Here is a 20,543-nt window from a genome sequence, read left to right as displayed (position 1 = left end):
ATAGAGCATCATTTTCATCAGAGTGTTAAACAACAACAGAGTGTCTTCAGTTAAAGGCTTCTGATGACAGACAGACCAACACAGAAGGTCCTTCCTCCCTTCAGCTACACCTACAACAGCTAAGGAAAAAAAATGTAAAGAAGATACACTCCCTTTGGGATCAATTTTTTTTTGTCGATGTTTTTAACTGACTCATAGGGATTACATGAAAGCCATACAACGGCAGCTACCGTACAGCATTTGGTGTCCTGAAATAAGTGAATTTTGCTTCAGATTAATGCTTACATTATCTGGTGTCAGTAGTTTTGGATCTGCAATCATCCAACTACTTAAAAATGCAATCATTTATTTAAATGTTTTTTAAAGTCCAATTTATAACTGACTGGCCTTGTTCTCCACAACAGCTAATTGATGACAAAAAAAGGACGTTTTCTTTAGATAAGAGGTGTTGGATCTGTTTTATTGCCAGGCTATTTCTAATCAAAAGTGAGAACTAGGGCCAGATAAATTTATGCTTGGGTGCATTTCTGTTTCTCAGGGTGCAAAAAAACTTGCACACCTCTCCGGAATAGCCTCCAACAGAGTCAAAATTTGCAACAACTCTAATGAGAATTAGCAAGACATTTCAGAAGTTTCTACTTATAGTCTCCCTGTAAAAATGAGACAATTAAAAACATCTTATAAATAAAATGATTTCTGCATCATGAAGACTGAATTATTCAGCTCACATGGCAAGTCTACTTGGTGGTTGATAGAAGTAGTTTTTAGTAGTGAGTAACCCATTGTTAGTAAGAGAAAATAAAGTCAAAGGTGTTGCTTCGAGCCCTTTGGCTTTGCCGGCATGTTGAAAGAGTCAATGACATTCAAAGACTTCAGCCCAAGAAGGCCACAGAATTAGTAGAAGTAGTCCTAAAAATGTCTGTGTAAACTGTTTGCATATTGTGAATAGATAATCCAAGAAGAAGTTCATATAACACAGGCTATGTTTCACCCATTTGATCAATCATCTCTGAACAAATGAGTTTGATCATTTATTTTATTATACAATACAGTGAGACACATTCAAAAAAGTAGTTCTTAAAAACGCAAAGTGCAAAGAAGGACAGCAAGGAAACATCTCAGGTTACGTAATAATGCCAATAATCCAATCACGTGCCATAAAGCTCTATTAAATCTCATATATTTTTATAACAAAATGTAAATCATAACTCCTGTTCTGTTGTGAATGATTTAATGCTTTGTAGGCTGGATCTTCTCTTTACTTCTTAAGCTGATAAGAATGGTAACAAAAGTAAAGTGGTAAAGATATTACAAGTAGAACATCTCTAGTTTGAGTAGGTTTACAAATCATATTTACGGTATGTAGTATACTGACCTATGTTTAGCTTCTGCAACCTGTTTTCTTTGGTGCTCAGCTGACAAAAATAATACATTCATAAATGGACTCCATTGCCTCTTACAGAACTAAAGAATAAATATAAATGTGGCATGTAACTAAGGTGCTCCATAGCTAGAATCATAGGGCAAGGAATGGTGTTAGATAACACTTCTTTTACCTCCATCCAGGGACTTCTGTGGTGCTACTAGTTTTATTAAAAGATCCAGTGGAATACATTGGGAGTCAGGTCTGCAATTTATTCACCTCTCTGGAAGCATCAGAATCTTTTTCCTGTGAATGAGTCTTCTTGTCTTCATGTTCAGCCTTCCTGGGTATCCTGGGGCTACCGGCAGCTTTCCTTGTGGTTTGTGGGCTGGAAGAACCGATAACCTTCTTTCGCTGCAGTAAGGGGCTCTTGGAGCCCTTTGCTCTTGCCGGCATGCTTAATGAGTCAATGACCTTCAAAGACTTTAGCCCAAGCAGGCCACAGAAGTAGTTGCACCTATGCTGCAGAACAAACTGATCAAATACCTTGGGATTTCCATCAATAGATAAACCCAGGTATCTGCAGCAACAAACAGAAAACAGAAGTGCTACAGTAATTACACGTGTAAAATGCAAATTACCTGTAAAACGAGCTTCTCAGAGAATCATTTTCAAAAGCATTACACGCATGTATTTACCCTGTTGTTTTGACTGAAACGTTGACATTTGTGATCTTGGTGTCGACACCTGCAAAATGAAAACAAGCAGATGCTTTATTTTTTTTTCTGTTGTTTGGTATGCATGTTCACATGTGATTGATATGCCGAGGGAAATACAGCTGCCCAACATGATAGCAGGAAAAGAGAAAAATAACACATTCTATTTAAAAACTGTGCATTTACTATCTCTCTACAGTGAGTGTTTAAAAACAAACCATTAGCAATTTTGAAATCTGCTCTCAAAAATGTCACCTTTGTATTTTAATAGAAAAAAAAGAACAATTGGTTTAACCAATGTATGCAAAATTCCACTTCTAATTGACCAATATGAGAACACCACATGTGATTCCTGTCTGATAGGGGCAAAAAACCGAGAATTCAGTCTCATCAATGTTGGATTATACAAGATTGGAGAAATATTACTAATTTGATGATTCGGTTTTAGCAGCAACATGTAGGGTCAAACTTTAGGATAAAAAAAATGAAAGCAGGGATGGTTCCACCCAGTGGGGAGGCGTCAGGATGGCCTCCATGCCCCCACTTAACGGCTCAGCCTCATCTTATATTCAGTCCCAGTAGACATTTGGCAGGATCTAACTGCGCTGAGAGGTTTCTTGAGCTCTCATCTGTTTCTGGGTCAGATTAATAAAATGTTTGTGCCTCTCAAAACCAGATGGGACATGCAAAAACAACCGCAGTGCAGTTAACTAACATGCACAGTGAGGTCAGAGGTGCAAAATAACACCCTCTGCCTAGGAACAGGTTTAGATTGATAAATATACAATAGTAGGAGTGTCAGTTCAAAGTTGGCAAATTCTGGCATCAGTGAAAGCAAATGTGTTTATCTAACACATGCAGTATATTTTAAAAAGCTGCTACTCAGTATTTGTTGGTTAGCATTATGCCCATCAGAAAGACAGCTGAAGTTTGTTAAAGCATAGATGATAGAAATAATCATTATGTGGAAAAGAACATCTTTGTAAAGAGAGAAGTTAAAAAAAAACAATCTGTACTTCTCACAATAGCATGACTTGGAGCCACTGTTGATAGCTGGATCCTTCCAAGGAAATGTGGTAGCCCCTTAACTGTTTCTATTTTTTGAAAGCAATGTTACTCAGAAATGGCCTTCATCTCACCTTTCTAAACGCCCAGGATGCACTCAATTCTATTGAATGAATTCAGCCAAAAAAAACCTGCAGCAACTGCTTGATAACTTTATGCTAATATGGACCAAAATCTAGGATAAATTCTCAGGGACAGATTTCTGGTTATATTCCACCAATAGCATGGGAAACAAAAACAAAAAAAAAAAGTCAAAACAAGTATAAGCAAGGTGTGCCTAGCAAGGGCGTAGGTTTGATTTGAACTTTGGTAGGGACACTATTGGTATGGTGTCATTGGTGCTATGCAATATGCATGGCCTTTTTTATACTCGATGTGAGCATCCGTACTGATAAGAGGAATTCATTGTTAAAAGAGAAAAGCAAAATTTTGCTCCATTAATAAAAATGTTATAAGCTCTACACTCATTAGATGCTGTTTATCAATGTTTGAAGTATCACCGGCTCTGATGAATGTGGAATTAGGACTGTTTTCCACTTTGAAAACGGTTTCATTTGAATGACTAAGAGAGAAGGTAAATACAGTATTTTCTTTTGAAGATATAGAATTGTGCAGTTAAACCCCACTCTAATATTTGTACCTACTATTCTCTCTCTGTATCAAGCAAAATAATACATTCATTAAAATATTACCTTCACTATAAAAGTTGAACATCTGGGCTGTAGTTACTCTGTGTAGCCAATTTCATGTATTTCATATGGGGCTGAAAAAAATGAATCATATTAATTGATTATTTCAATAATCGTCAACTAATTTAGTAAGTGATTCATCATTAACTGGAGTATAGAGACTTTAAAACATACAGTAATATAAATGTAAAATGTGCCTTTCCCCACAGAGCAACCCACTTAGATCAGTTATTATATCAAAATTGTAAAAAATAAAAACAGTAATATCAACTAAATATCGGTAAAAAGGAAACCCTCACATTTTCTTTTTTAGTTGGCTGTGGCTAAGAATCAGAAATGTTGATGGCTTACAGCCTTTATTTGCCCATTTTTCCAGCAGTCTTCAGAACTCCTGGCTGACTCAGAATATTTCGTTTTATAAAAGAAAAAAAAAGGTTTTTGTTTTTAAGTGTACAATGATATTCATTTTTTTTTTATTGGGACTAGTTTTGTAGCCTAATATTAATTGTAGTAACCGCTGCATTCTAGTGTGAATACATTTTCAATGTTGTGCTCCAAGCACACGAGGATTGGAAAACAGCCAATCAGAGAGAGAGAAGGCGGAACTTAACGCAGAACAACCAATGAGAGTTGAGTTAAACAGCGCAGCACAGTTCCATGCGCTGCTACATGAAAGGGACAGGAGAGACAAGGCAGAGGAGCTGCGAGAGGAAAAGAAGCCACTGCTGCAACAACTACTGCTGTAAATTATAAACACGTTGTTCACATCGAATTATTGGTCGGGACAATTAGGTCGGTTCAAAATTTTGGTAGGGACATGTCCCTATGGTCCCTATGTAAACCTACGCCCATGGTGCCTAGGTGCCTAGGCCAGGGGTGTACATAAAACTCATCAATACACAATTGACAAGGAGTGCCAGCTCACCTTCCAGACGAGTGATTAGGAAATTTCCAGAAGTCCACTGAAATATCCAGTGCTGCAAGGCACAGCACTTTAGTTCAACCTCAGAACCAGTCCTCACATCTGTTCTCCCTGTATTATCCAGAGCAGTGTATTTCTTATAAACTCCGATCAGATCAGTTTCCACTGTGGCGTAGGGGATGGGGTTTGCAGGTCTATACATTAGGTACAATGGAATGACCCTGTAAAGCAAATGAGGTCAGAGTAAGTCGGAAAGTTTAAAGGCACCTGCTATATAAGGGGGTACCATGTTCTTGAAACAAAAATTGATGTTGCCTACTCCAGGGTGGGTCCAAAGTTTTCTATGATCCTCGCCTCCGCAGCAAAGATTTTGCAGTATTCCCGTGCCAAGTTCTGAATTCTACATTCCTGTATGAAAAATATTGGATCACATCCAGTTAAATATCTGCTCGACCATCATATTTATTTAAGGTTAAGTAGATTAGAATCACAGTAATCCTGTGTGGGTGGCAGACACGACACCTGGCTTCCTTTAGTGTTGAATTTCCTGGTATACTGGGTGACGTTTTTAAATCTAAGATAAGAATAACTCACAAAATTAGACCTTTGCAAATACCTGTTTCATGAGGTGCAGGTTTCTTTCTATGAGAGAGCTTTCCACCTTGCCTCCATAGATGACGGGGCTGTGTACTTTAATTATACATGTGTTACCAGAATCAAAAACAGGCTCTAGACCGTAAATGACTTTGGCTCTCCAGACTTTATGGGAACATCCATCTCCGATGCGTGATTCTGTGATCATAATACGTCCAAAGAATTTGTTGCCCCAGACACCAGAATCAGCCAGCCCCTTGTTAAATATGAGGGGGGTCATTTCAATTTCCTCCCCAACTGCATAAACAATAATATGCAGAGAACAGTTAGAAGAAAAAAAATCAAAGAAAAATTATCTAAGCCAATTACTGAAATCTGATCTCACCACCAAGGTCCTCACGCAGAGACATTCCGGCCAAGACTGCAAAACAACAGCGGTAAAACTGATTAAACATATCTAGTGAAACAATAGGTCCAACATAGAAATAGTTTTATAGTTTACATACTATCAGCGCTAAGTAGAAAGTCTGTGGAGTCCGAGCCATATTCATTGGTTATTGTGCATCCGTAAACTCCTGAATCTTTGCATGATGCTTGAACAATAGCGAGATTGACCTGGGTTTCATCCCCTGCACTGGAAAACAAATTTTAAAAAACAGCTATATTTTCTAAAGCATTTGAAACAGAATAATATTAAACATATTGTGATAAACATACCTTTTCGTAACTTGAGCAATCTCCTCCTCATTTTTGTCCCACTTGATGTTGGAGTCGCTTAGAACATTGAAGAACTGGCACCACAGTTTCAAGTGTCCTGAACCATCAGCAAAGGTTTCACCCCTGATCTTACGGATAACCTGAGGAGCTGGAAAGACATGTAACACAGAGCAGCCCCTTAGGTTTTGTTTTTACATGGATATACTTCGGGCTAGTTTAAAGCTGCTGATCAGTATAAATATAAGAGAGAGACGGGATACTTGCACGTTTCTGAGCAGTAAACTGGAGCCCACTGACAAAACTTCAACATGCATGGTAACAGGATGAAATCTCAACACAGGAATGAAGTCATTTCATGGAATCATTACTAAGCTCTACACTACCACACATACTATGTTTAAACAGTTTTAAACCAAATATTGCTTAAAACATATGTATTTATTGAAAGATTGGGCCTCGTGGTTGGAAAGCAGGGTGTTTAAGTTCTGGAACTGAATCATTCTGGACCCCTTAGTGAGACCCTTATCTCCAGAATGCTCCCAGTGTGCTATTAAGCTTTGCAGTTCACAGCTCCCAAAGGGATGGGATAAACGTAGAAGACATTTACCCATTGTGACAACAAAAAATTATTTTTTTTTTATGCTGTTGTGTATTTATTACTATGCTAATATGAAAAGAAAGGTTTAAAAAGCAGAAGTTTTACAATCTTTCAGTCAACTTTGCATAAGAATGCATTTGTGGCTATGTCAACATAATCTCATGAGCAAATATGTAGAAGCTGAAAGAGCATGGAAGCTGGTTACTTTAAAATTGTAAATTAAGAGAATAGGAAATTGAGTTTATGTTTTTTTTTTTTTTTTTACTTAAAGCATAATTACTCTAACTATGGTAAAAACAAAAACAAAAAAACAAGATATAACAACCAGCAACTAGTTTACCTGCTTTCCTTTAAACTAACCAACAGTATTTAGGTGTTTAACTACAGTTTTTTTATTTATTTATTGTTTTCTTGATCTTGAAAGTTCCCTTTTTTGATTTTAACTGTCACAGGAGTTTGCTGTCAGTTTTGTGCTGTAAAGTTGCATTGAAAAGTAGAAAAGTTGCATTGATCGGGTGCTAGCTGCAGCTCTCTCTTCTCTCTTGTAAGGAAGATCACTTTAACTGTATTAGCACTACCTAAAGGATGTGAGTGAGACAGTCAGTATCTTTTGTTAAATGTGATTTGATCAAAATTCAGTGCATCTATGATTTTTAAATTGTGTTTTATTAAAAATGTGATTAGATTGCAAATGTAATTAATTCTCTACCCCTGCTATAAAAGGAAATCTCACTGGGATTTGAGTAGAAGGGTTTATTCAATGTTTTTAACCTTGAGTTAGGAAAATGCAAGTAAAACTGATCAAAGATGACATATTTTGTATGTGGGCTCATGCAAAATTAAGCAAATTCATTTTAGTATCGAGGTTGAATAAATGGAGAAAAGTAGAAAAATAAAAACTCTAAATGGGGGTGTTTACTGAGGTGTGAGCAAATTTGTTCCTGCTACACTTGTGGTTACTGCTGCTAGTTCAGGATCAAATGTTTTACTCAAAGCCTGTTAAACAGCATTATGTCAGATACATTTTTATCACTTAGTGTAAAGAGTATTGAAATGTTTTTTCCAAAAGCAAAATTTACATTTGCGTCTCAGTGAAAATATCGATCTAGATTAATCTTAGCCAGTATCCTCTTTTCCATTAGACCAACTTGTTTTGTAGAAGCATTAAAAAAATAGTTTTACCTTTAAATGGGTTATGTTTGTCCTTCTCTGCAGATGTCCCCTCAGGTTGGATCTTCTCAGCGAGTGGCTTGCTTTGTGTTTGAGTTTCAGAGGCCATCTTCCTTCTGGTCAAAAGTGGAGATTGCCTTTTGACCACAGATGTTTGCTCTTCAGCAGGCTGCAGTAATGCTGACCTTCGAGATAGGCTGGGAGACATTGTGCTGGTATGTACAGATATCTCTTTTTTCTGGGTTTGGCTATTTGAGGGGGATGTTGACTCTTGAGCTTCCACTGTTTTTGCATTAGAGGCTGTGATTTTACGACGTGCCCCAGAGGCTAGTTCTTGTGGAGTAGCAGAAGGGATTTCTGAAACAAAGTCAGTGTTCTTAATCAGGAGACTGGATTCTGGAGTTAAACTGTTAAAGGGATCAGGCCTCAAACCTTCCTTAAGGACCGAGCTCTCCTCTCTAAGAAGAATATCCTTCACTTGTAAATTTTTTTTAGATTCACGGTCAGACTGAAGATACGTTTGCAGTTTCTGTGTGGAATTAATTGGAGGCTCCTCCATCTTGTGTTGCTCAGAAACTGTAATCCCCACTTCCAATTTATTGTTGAGGTTTAGTTGTGGGACAGGAGACATCATTTTGGGACCTTGGACAGTTCCATCTTTAGAGTTTTCCATAATATTGCTCTGTACATCTTGGGGATTATTTTCAGCATTCGCTGTTGACCTGGATTCCAGAGGACTGGTTACAGGTGGATTTGAAATTGACTGAATTTCCTTAATAAATCCATTCTCTGAAGGTAAAGAATGTGGATTATCCTTAACATTAGATTTATCTGTAAATGAAACCACAGTTTCCCGACTGGTGTCCATAACATCTTCAACTTTCCGACATGGCAGGGTTATATCTGTTGCTGTATCATTCACACTGAAAGAGATAGAAGGGACCACAACATCTTGATGTGAAGGTCGAGCAGTTTTTGAAGTTTCATCTGAGGTCAGATTTTGTTCCTGTTCCCTTTCATTTAGTTCCTGATACACTTTTATGAGTGTTTCCTTTAGGCTTGAGTGGGGTGCTCCACCAATAATTTCCTCGGTTTCAGTCTTAGTCTTGAATGTCTTCCTATCTGGTTTATTTATTTTTGCTCCATTTCTTGCTTCCTGACCCACTCCTTTAGCATTTATCATAGAATCAGGTTTTGAGTTGGAGAAGGCAGACATAGTAGAGACTGGATTGCTCTGTCCTAACTCAAGAGCCTTTATTTGAGATCTTAACAGTTCAGCAACAGATATTACTTTAGATTCATGTTTGGGGATTTTTCTGAATATTATGTTGCCATTAGGTGCTTCTGTCTTTTCTAGGGTTTGTTTTTGAGTTTCAAGCGGACCTGACTTAAATTCCTTATGGTGTAAATTAGTGTTTTCCAACACTTTTAATGTGGATTGATTCTTCTTAGTTTCAGCAATTGGAATTTGTGTAGATTTTGCTTCAGAGTCTTTTTTTCCTTCATCTTTGGTCTTTTCTGACTGATTTTGGCCATGAAGGCCAGAGGTTTCAGCCTCCATTTCCAGTATCTTCACACTTGACTTCCCATTGACAGCTTGAACAGCTACTTTATGTATTTCACCAGTCTCTATCTTCTCATCTTGTATTTTTGTCCCCTCAAATGTTTTTATAGCTGTATTTAACTGGCTTTGCTGGGTGACAGACAGAACAGTACAGTCCAGGATGCTCTCCCCATGACCAGGGATTCTGTGTGCTGACTTCTGAGGGTGAGTAAAAATGGCTGTGCAGCCTTCATTTGGTTTCCTGGAATCGGACGATGTATCCTGTGCTATTCCATCAGGGCTTGGGTGAGGACCGCCGGACAAAGGAGAGGTGAGGATGTGATCTGTCTTTTGTGGCAGCTCTGGGTTTATGTTGTGTTGGTTGAGTGGTAGCTTAAGGCCGACAGGTGCATCATTCCCGTTCATGACTCCGTCAGCCTCTGTAACCTTGGGATATAATGCAAGCCGTAAATACTTATTCCCTTATCCCCGGCTTTGCTTGACATGAATAAACACATGCAATAGTAAAAACAGCTACACAGCAACCAGCGAATGATGATTGCAAACCAGTAACATGTAAGGAAAATAATTTGATTATAATCCAGCAAAAATGGAGCTGTGTATTTATTATAATAATGAAGAAATAATAAGATTGAAGTTAATATTCAATTTGAAGGGAAAGTTCAGCTTCACTGATGCAATCAAACTTTCAATGAAGCATCGTAACTAAGATATTCTGGAGAATTAACCGTTCATCATGAACCTGTTTTGTTTTCATTTGTATTTTTCAATTAGGTTTCTGGTCAGTGTCAGTAAATCATGAAGGGATCAAAAATTTGTAATAAAATTGACATCAAGATTTGTATCCATAATTAAATATGTTTTCTGCATTTAAATCAGATTATTGAGAATATTCTTCCACTCCTGTTTAGACATCCAGAAGCCTATTTAAAAAGAAGGTTGCTATTTTAAATGTAAGGTTGCCACAAAAGAATGTGAAATATTTTAAGCAGTTTTCTTGTCATGCAGTGTTTTGTCTCAGCTCACATTCCTTACTTAGATGAGGCTGAGGTGATTGCATAAGCAGTGTGTCATAAAAAATAAAAGGAATGGTGCAAATTAAACAAAGATCGATTACGACCAACAATGCTGAGAAACTCTGTGCTTCACTCATATGGCTTGCATTTATCATTTGTTTTTGGATGCGTTTGTTTTGGATATCAGCAAGCTAACACGACGTGAAAGAGAAGTATAATTTTTTCAGCATACAAAAGCATAGAACCTAAATACATTTTTACATGCTGAAAAAAGCGTTTTATTATCATCATTTTTTTCAAATATCTTATATATTTAATAAATGAATAAAACTGCATTCTTAAAATTTTGACAAAGTCAGTAAAGCTTTTTATAATTTTTTTATGAAATTAATGAAGGAGTAAATGAAACTTTAGAATTTTAAAATGTGTTATAGCATATGAAGGTCGGGATTTTAACATTTCGATTGAAGTATAATTCTATATTTCTATGATTTAAAAAAAGCACAAAAAAAAACCATCACACCATGTTTTGCATCAATTCCACAAGTGCTCTATCTGTTAACATGTGCGTCATTTAATGCTTGTTACCCAGAACAGGGCATGCTTGTAAAAAGCTATTAATATCTTCAGGATGCTTGTGATGGGGCCTGTGCTGGCAGCATAAATCCCATATGATCTCATGTGAAAATGTTAACTCACCTCACTTGGCACTGCTGGTCGAGACGCAGACTCCTTTTTTTGGCAGAGGCTCGTCTCTTTCTCAGACAGCAGACTTTCACCCCCGTCCATATGAACATTGAGGGGAGACATCCATTACGTTACATGATGTGTCCAGCTGCTTACTGCAACCAGATCCATCCAATAATGTGTTTGACTTAACTTCAATATCCAATGCTCTAACATGCTCTGCTTTATCAATGTCCTCTTTCTTTATGCTTAGAAGTCTTAATTTATTGCACGGCTCGTTTTGTGCAGGCATCACATGAGGAACTTGGTTCTGTCTCTCCAAACACTTTTCTGTATCTTTGTAACTGCCTTCATTTTTGTGATTGGCTATTTTCTTGCCCTCCTTTTCGAACATAGACTTAGGAGATGTAGCAGCAGAGGACTCTGATGTAGTGAGATTGTCTCTTTGTGAGGACACAGTCCTTTTATGAAATATGTTTTCATCCTTTGACTGGTTTTTAACAAACATGGCCTCCTCTTTTGCTAATTGTCCAGATTCCCCCTTTATTTTTTTGAAATAAGCATGTGAAAGTGATGAATCCAAAATATTTTCCACTTCCATGATCTCTTCTGGATTCCCATTGGTTTGTATATTCTTTGCACAGACTGGAGATATAAAAGAATTGTGGTTTTTGATTGTATTCCTTTCTCCAGCCTTTTCTGGTTTTGGATGTGTTGTATTGTTGGATATTTTAATCTTCTTCATAACAAAAGGGGATTTTGGTTGATGAGAGGAAAATGTCTTATGATCAGGATCATAGGTGTATGTCCTACTCTTGTTTTCAGGGTCACTGTTTATTTGTCCATTGGGCTCAGCAGACGTCGTTTCCTTTGTGTCTGAGGCCTGAGTTTTATAGACCTCTTCTACAGTGCCCTCATGCAACCTACATTCAGTCTGTAGACCTTCTGCCTCATTGCTTTCATCCTCAATGGAGTTGGGCGTGCTGACAAAGGCCTCCATTGTTGAGCGGCGTTTCCTCTGTGTTCGGTCAGGACTGATGGTTCGCAGTGGCTCCAGGTTTTCTTTTCCTTGTGTTTGCCTGCATTTGTTTTCAGCCTTCTGTTTCAGCTTGGCAAAGTAACGCTGATGGATCTTGAACTCGTTCATTTCGCCAACCTCAAGGACCCCGGAGCAGGACACAATTCCTTTACTGTTGGTGGCAGAAGCTTGGTAGATTGCAGCGTCGTCCACAGTGCAACTGTGGATTTTATAAAATCACATGAAATTGTATTATTATTAACAATGGTAGACATTAATTAACTGTGTTTGCTTCTGTAAGCTTTCATTTAAGCAGTGTCATTTCATTGGCAATGTGAAAAAGAATTTGGAGTATTTAATTTGGATTGGATGGTATTAGAAGCTTTAAAAAGGGCTGGCGACCTGTTCAGGGTGCACCCCGCCTCTCGCCCATTGACTGCTGGAGATAGGCACCAGCAGCCCTCGTGACCCCACTCGGGACAAGCGTGTCAGATAATGGATGGATGGATAAATGAGCTATATATTATTTATTTACAAATTGCAACAAAAATAAATGAATAATGGTTCCATGTAAGGTTCATTGTATTGGAGCTTCGATATCCAATATTAAATCAACAATATTCGATTCAGTTATTATTGAATATTGGAGCTGATATTAGATCCTGAAAGTGGATCAGTGCATCTCTACATGAAACAGCACCAAATATAACAAATGAGTTGTTAAAATGAATGGCTGTCAATATTCATCACCCTATCACTCAATCCCACTGATCAGAAAAACTTTCAGTTTGATTTGTTTTAAACTGCTTCAGTCACCAAACACAAACGGGACACATCTGATTAGCTGTACCTTGTACAATTCGGAAAAGTGGATTTAAATTTTAATCAAGCTGATGGGGATATGATACCTATCACAACTACAAGAACTATTACTGCTTATAAAAACTAAGCAGGATTAGTTAGTTTACTGATTCTCTAGTTTACGTTGCTACATCCTGCAGCCCCATCAGAGCAGCCTCCATGTCCCAAGTTTTGTGCCGTAAACCATGGTAATAATTTTGGACACCAAGCTTTCCTGTACATTAACCCAGCCCATTGGTTTATTAAGATGAATGTGTTCTGCAGCTGTCTTTGTTCTATAACACCTCCCCAAAGACAGTATCAAAAGACACTCCTACAGAGGTGTGCCTTTGCCCACCCCCCACAGTGCTTTGAGGACAAAGCAACTGTCTCTGGCCTCCTTTCTCTTTGGGGACTGCTCTCTGGCCAGTTCTCATCAGAGAGATACCATTATGGCCCCATGTCCAGGGAGCAGAAGCTGTAAAATGACCAGAGGCAAAGTGGACCTGATAGCTGACATCAGAACCAAATTACTAAAAAATAAAACAGATTCTGCAACATTTCTCTGAGTTTTAGGACTTTCAGATGCTTAGAAGAGGCTGTAGGTAAAAACGCCCTGATGTGTGGTCTGCTGCCAAACGCTGGAGAAAAACTCAAGCCTTCCAAATTAAGATACAGAGGTAGAGGTCTGGCACAGATGTCAGAGTTTCTAGTTAGATAAATTTTTTTTTTTTTGATTATTTCGGTTCATTTTATGTTTTTATTGTTGGGTAGATAAGGTAGATAAGATAAGGTACACCATGCTAACATGTTTGAGCTGTTGTTTGTAAAGCTGCAAAAAGCTTTATTTCACTAGTGTAAAGATTATTAAACATGATTTAACGTTCATGTATCTCTTCATTTGCTCATTACATTTTGATGACCAAATTATGAAGTTATTGAATGGGAATCCTCTTGTTGGCTGGCTTATAGGACAATCAAAGGTTAATAATCAATCAACTAATGGTAACTGGTTTCAAATTAGGCAAATTATTTAATAAAACTATTTTCCAAATAATGTTTTATTCACCTCTTGGAATTGCATTGTGAACTGGTTTGCACACATTCCAATTGGCCTAAATTATCCAAAAACCAGTTTCACATTCCAAATTCTTCTAGATAAACTTTGGTTCTCAATCATAAAATCCTTAATGCTAAACTGTGATTGAATATCTTTATAGAATATGCTGTTTTTACTTCTTCACTGTGTACAGTACATACGTAGTAAGAACATAGTTGAGTTTCGCTGGTTTAGTCATTAGTTTTTAGTCAAAAGTTTTTTACTGAAAACGTTTGAGTTGAAGCTGAAACATTTTTGTTAATAAACTGTTATATTTTGAATTAAAGTTGTTGTCATTTTACTATATATATAGATGTGTGCACAGTTATCTGTTTGACCATGATTTGAGCTCGATTCACACTTTCCTTTGCTGTTTTAACACACAGCCAGTAGGGTGTGTGTTTATAAACAATATATGGCATTCTGAATATTATCTGATTTAATAGAAATATTGATGCTCCTTACTGCAATGGAAAATAAATATATTGTAGTTGCACAACACAAGGTAATGTATGGACTTTGATTTGTGTCTTTATGTTTAATTTAGAAAAAAAGAGGATGGTAATTTTCAATGATATGCCCCTTAACTTAAAACATGTATTTAAATAAATAGTTTCCTTTAGTTTAATTTATTTTTTTTATTAAAAAAAGAAAATTAAAACAAATAGTCAATTTCAGTCATTTTTATCCACATTTTGTATTAAAAAGTCATTGTGGTTCTTATACACCTGTATAGTTGCTCCATAATTGTAATTCCTAAATGTAAATGTTAAACACAGTTTTGACCTGAGCAGTATTCTAAGCAAGTGCTGTCTGGTATTCAATAGAGTTTCTGAATGCAATTACTTATGAATGTGCAGGGAATGATTTTGTCCATTGTGGAATATTTCGTATTTAGGCAGCCCACAGAATCTATCCAGCTGTTTGTCATCCTTATACCAGGTAACTTGTGGGACAGGGTGTCCTGAGAAAAAGAAACAAAAGACACATTAAATTTTATTAGTTTCTGAATAGATATGAATTCATTTTTCTATTCGTGTGAATTCAATGTGTATTACTCAGCCTGGTATTACATCTTATGACTGTTCCTTTACATCACAAGCATCTGAAACCCTATCTGTGCAGTCTGTTTACCTGTAACCACACAGGTGAACTTTACATTGCTGTTTTCAGACACAGCCTTGGATTTCAAAGTAGTCACAAAGGACGGCTGCATTTCTTCTGCTAACTGTGCCATTACACTGCAGAATGTGCTCCTGTGTAAGAAATGAGAAATGGCTCAGTAATTATGTTTCCATATTTGTTTTCAGAGCTAAAAGTAATGCCTAGACAATTAGACCAAATCACAAATGTCCAAACCCATTAATGTCAAATCAGAGGAATGCAAACCTGAAATTAAACTTCAAAGTGTCTCATCAGGATCTCATTAATTCACATTGTTTTTTATCAAATTCAAAACAGTCCATAGACACCGTTTGATTATAATATTTTTTGCAATATCCCTAAAAGAAGTGTAAATGTCACTAATGTGACATGCTGATTATTTCAGATAAAGGACAATAAAGATTCTCTTTGCAAGGAGGAAAATGAGGAAGCAAGAATATTTAGCTGAAGAGCAGATTTCTTTTTTGTATCTGTTTGATTATATAGCAGAGGTTTGAAAAGTTTACAATCCTAAGAGCCATTTTTGCTTTCAGTCAATCAAGCGAAATAAAACTACAAACTTTTGAAAAACAACATGATTTCTTATCAAAATCTATTTGTTATCTATTAAAATCCATAATTTTTCTTTTCATTGTTCAGATTTGAATAAAGGAAAAACATGAAACTGCTGTGAATAGAGAATTGACATTTTTATTTTTACGCTAAGGAATTGTGATATCTGTGTAAAATAATGCAAGTATAATGCAGGTAAAAAAACAATAAAAGACAAATAGATCTAAAATAAAATGATTGGTACTTCAAGTGTCCTTCTGTTGTTGAAACTCCCCAATCTACTAAACCCTTAATGGTATTTAAAGTAACACAAGTTGATTCTTTATCATCTGTAGACAAAATAGTTAAGAGGTATTCTAGAAATTCTTAAGAGACACTTCCAGCTCTGGAACAGCAGGTTGCAGATCTGTTCTGTTTGTTTGTCTGTTTTTATGCTGTAGGATTGCTCAAGCAGCTGCCACCAGGCAAGAGGTTAGCATGAGGTGAGTTTTTACTAGTCCAACCCAGAGAAAAACAAACTTCCCCGTTGAATACCCCTTCCAGATTTACCTTAAACAAAGTTACATCTAAATCAATCTGAATATGATTGTACATTTTTTCAGTAATGCAGTTTAAAAAGAAAATATTATTGATAATAAAGACTCAGCACATAGCAATTGATATTAAAAGTTCTTTCTTCAGTTGTTTTAAAATACTATAGGTAACAACTAATAATAAAAATAAAAAAACACACACAGATTGATGAAGTAAGTCCTGCAAATGGTACCCTACATATTAAGTATAGATAGCGCTCATTATATGGACATGCTTTTCTAAAGCCCTTATTTATTAATATAAATCTATTAATATAATCTGATATTGTTGTTTTCTGAGGATTGAATATAAAATATTTTAGAAGTTGTAGGCCGTAATGATAAAGGTAATTACGAATAATTACTTGAAACATATCACTGCATGTTTAATGCACTTCCAGGATAAATGTTTCACTTTTTATGTAATTAACCGCAATGATTCTGCTGTTTAAGAAAATCATCATTTAGATGTAACTAAGGTGTAGTAGTTGTTTTTATGATTGTGTCAGGAAATAAGAGTAATAACCTAAGTATAGGTACAATGTACAAACTCTTCATGAAAAAAATACATCCATGCTTTTCTTACAGGTGGATAGAAATTGATACTTAGACATCTCTCTACCTTATATACTTACAGAAAGGAATAATTATTCATAGCAAGCATTATATGTGAAATATATCTTTATATTACAGTTGCAAGTGACAAGCTGTACTTTCTGTGACAGATCAGCTGAACTGGCATAAATAGCTAGACATAAAATATAACTGATCTATTTAATGTTGCTAAGAGGACATAGAGAAGGTGGGTCTAATACATTAAATATACAAATGAAAGTCTGTATATTTTTATATTTGCTTTCAAAATAAACATGAAGCATTGCCTAAATAAAAAAAAAATGTTAGTCTAAGAAGAGGGCTGAACATTTATCTTAATGTTTTCATTGGAACCAGTGAAATGAAATGAAAGTGCATAGTAGTAATGGAAGTGTTTTTTTTTGTTTTTTTTCAAAATTAATATTTTTCCAAAGCTCTCTTTTAACAATAAAAAATATAAAGTAATTCTCAAGAATCAAACATTTTCCAATGCTGAAGTTATTGCAAATTATGATATTATAATACATAACTGAGATCCTGATCTTAATATCAGTCTTATTTAAGCTATATGTAACCATAGCAACAAACACAAAGGTAAACACACAAGTGTTTACTACATCAGTGGAAAATCCTGAATTTTGGATGCATTAGCTAATCTAAACAGAAATAGTTTAGTCAGACATCATTGTGAGTTTTCCAAAAATCTTAACCTGTTTTCTGGCCTCAGGTTGGAGAGGTAGCTGAAGCTACTGGACCGACTTCGCCCTCTAACATCGTTCCCATTGCTAGACCGTCCATTTCCAAAAGAGTAACATACCATCGTCCTCCTCGAACCCATTGCTTTTTCAAAAATATGATGGTCAGAAAAAAAATCTCTGAGGAAAGGTTTTGGAGTTTAATCCCCCAGCTTGCAGCTTCCCATAGAAATCACTGCAACCTTTTGAAAGATGAAAGAAAGTAGAACAAAGTAAACATGACAAATGTTAGCTCTTGGAGTTCACTATGTTTTAACAACTGGGAAAAAAATTGTTTTTTCAGTCATCTTCTATTTAAAAAAACGATCATCCTCACTAGATGTTCAATGAAGTAATACCATATCTGCTCCACACATTGCTTATTTTGTTACTATCACTGAAGATTTAGTTGTTATATTATTTAGAAACTCACCATTCAGAAATGTCATTCCCTCCCATGACAGATACTCCACTGACTTAAGGCGCTGTAATTTCCAATCAAACAGGAGCATGCGTAGCCTTCTGCACTATTTATAGTCGGCCTGCAAATAGGCACAAGAGCAGAACACACTTGGCCAAATCTTGGTCAACGACAGATAAATCAGGGACTATAATTACATAGAAATTCTTGCATTTAAAGTTCCACGCGCCCCAAAAAAGTCTGACCTTTCACAAACATTATGGGTGTCATCAATTAAATACTTTGAGATCCTAATTTGACAGTGCCTGAAGGAGAAGGACAGGATTGAAAACATGAAAAATCGCCTTTTCCTATCTTTTCCAATGCCAGTGCATGTATTCTACTCAGAGAAGAGGGAAACTCTTTCCTTATAGACCTTAGGCACTAACACGCTGTGTTTGTAGTAAACAATAAAAACATACATATATATATTTGAACTTCTTTAAATTAAAGTGAGAATCTCAGTCATTTATTTTGTACAAGTTCAAATAAATATATATATATTTTTTTTACCATAAACAGCACTGGAAAGAGAGAGAGCCTACCATGTTTCGTTGCTTGCATTGTCCAGGGGATGACAATTGTACTGGGTTCCCAGAGGAAAAGCAGCAGAAATAGAACAGCCTTATATAGACAGATGCCACTGCCAAAAAAGCTAAGAGCTCTTATCTTTATACAAGCATGCAAACCCCCATCCCCCTACACACAGAATACGTATCATTATTAAGAGTTATGTGCTTTCTATAGACCTCTGTGCATCACGTGAAGCACACAAACAGATACACAAAAAATGATATGTTATATAATATTATATTATGTTATATTATATTTCTGTCCTACATTATAAACAGTCTTTAAACTACAACAACATCAGTTACTGACTGACCCTCTGACTTATGGCTTCAAGAGCTGTCTGCCTATCAAGTTTAAAGATATCCGTCCGATTCTACTCATCAGGTTTCACATACGTATGTGCCCTCCTTTCATCTATTTAGATTGATTTGCTCCATTGACCCTTCAACCGGTTCTGTAACCCCAAAACTTTCCGCTTTTCCCTTAGGGAGCCGATACAGTGATTTAGAAAGATGACTGAAAACAAGTAAAATACTTTAAAAAGAAGGATATTTGTAGATAATATGTTGTACCTTTAGGAGATGTTAGCTGATGTGCATGAAAGAAAGCAACTGATATTTAAGGATGCACTTTTTATTGAAGCACAGTACACACAGCCACAACCACACATCTGAACAGATAGATGGTGTATTTGCAAAAAATGATTCTTCAGTACTGAATTCTCTGTGATCCCCACATACAGAAAAACACTATTATAACCTTCCCAATTAATTATTTAACCTTGAATCTTATTCTAAAAGTCTAATTATAAGGGACTTTAAAAGAGCATAACTGTACTCCAGAAAACTGACTACTTATTTGATGAAAGGAAAAAATAATTTGTATGGAATTATATTGAAAATCATTTTATAAAATATAATTCACTTAAGGTCACAGCTAGTGCATGTTTTCAGTCTTGCATGTTCATTGCATCATGTTTTGCTAAATATAAAACACTTTACAAAATCCCTTTGTGACAGACTCCACAGCATGTACTAAGTATGATGTCTGAGATCACTACCTCTGGCTCCTATTATGCCATTACATGGCTCTTGCATATGAAGGACCAACTCTGCCATATTTAAAAATAAATACAGAAATAAATAAATGCTCAATAAATGTATAAGCATACAATTAATTGCCAACAAAAAAGTGAGACATAAATGTATATAACTCTTAATTAGCTTCTTTATTTATTTGCCTTTGTAATATTTACCTTATTTATTTTTCTGTCCTTTATAATCTTCAACTTTATTTTTTAATTACTTATATTTTGAAGTATTTATTTATGTGCATGTTATAATATTTTTGTCTGTTTTATTCTTCCTTTGTATTTTCTTACCTTAGTTATTTCTTCGCCGCTTTTTATTTCTCTCTGCCCTTTTTACATTTCTCTATGCATTTTTCCTCATTATGCAAATGAGGAGGGGGTGTGTCCTAGAGTGTCAACTTCTGCTCATTGGTTGGCTTGGCGGCCCATCTTCTTAACTCACAGAGCTCAGAGTACTAAGTTAAATGTTCTCTTTTCTGTTGCTGTTGTTCAATTAAAGTATGTTTTAAGATCATTTGAGGCGAGAACCTTATACTTTTAAGCATCACCATATAGCCCATTCACAGATTTAATGCGTAATTTAAAAGAAAATGTGACGAACTTGAGAGGACCGTGGCAACCAGCGGAGCTCCGAAGCTGACGGCAGCCAGGTCTATAGCCAGGCTATGATGGCGATTTTTTGTTCTGTTTGGCAAAGTTTGGCAAAGTCCCTACTCAAGTTCTAATGACTTCAGACTCGACATCAG

At 36.1% G+C, this 20,543-nt stretch overlaps 1 protein-coding gene across 1 annotated transcript; it reads right to left on the bottom strand.

Moving 5' to 3' along the window:
• Positions 1–438: 438 nt before the first annotated feature.
• Positions 439–18,071, bottom strand: alpk3b (alpha-kinase 3b). The gene is made up of 14 exons (XM_038281119.1): positions 17,651–18,071; positions 15,193–15,314; positions 14,905–15,022; positions 11,194–12,339; positions 11,003–11,066; positions 7,847–9,824; positions 6,067–6,214; positions 5,856–5,983; positions 5,735–5,770; positions 5,372–5,646; positions 5,075–5,163; positions 4,759–4,976; positions 2,062–2,110; positions 439–1,943 (listed from the first exon to the last, which is right to left on the bottom strand). Exons 1-14 carry the CDS (start codon positions 17,776–17,778, stop codon positions 1,622–1,624), a joined length of 4,821 nt encoding a protein of 1,606 aa, XP_038137047.1. The 5' UTR covers positions 17,779–18,071; the 3' UTR covers positions 439–1,621.
• Between the last annotated feature and the right edge of the window lie 2,472 nt (positions 18,072–20,543).

Source organism: Cyprinodon tularosa, unplaced genomic scaffold, assembly GCF_016077235.1.
Source record: "Cyprinodon tularosa strain WSP-4 unplaced genomic scaffold, ASM1607723v1 ctg103, whole genome shotgun sequence".
Classification (NCBI taxonomy): Eukaryota; Metazoa; Chordata; class Actinopteri; order Cyprinodontiformes; family Cyprinodontidae; genus Cyprinodon; species Cyprinodon tularosa.
The sequence above is the reverse complement of the archived record's forward strand: the minus strand, read 5'-3'. Positions and strand labels throughout refer to the sequence as shown.

Coding starts and splice junctions, on each gene's coding strand:
- alpk3b (XM_038281119.1), bottom strand. CDS start 17,778: ATGGGTTCGAGGAGGACGATGGTATGTTACTCTTTTGGAAATGGACGG. Junction 15,315..17,650: donor AACCTGAGGCCAGAAAACAG/GTTAAGATTTTT, acceptor TTTCTTACACAG/GAGCACATTCTGCAGTGTAA. Junction 5,771..5,855: donor CTTTCTACTTAGCGCTGATA/GTATGTAAACTA, acceptor GTTGTTTTGCAG/TCTTGGCCGGAATGTCTCTG.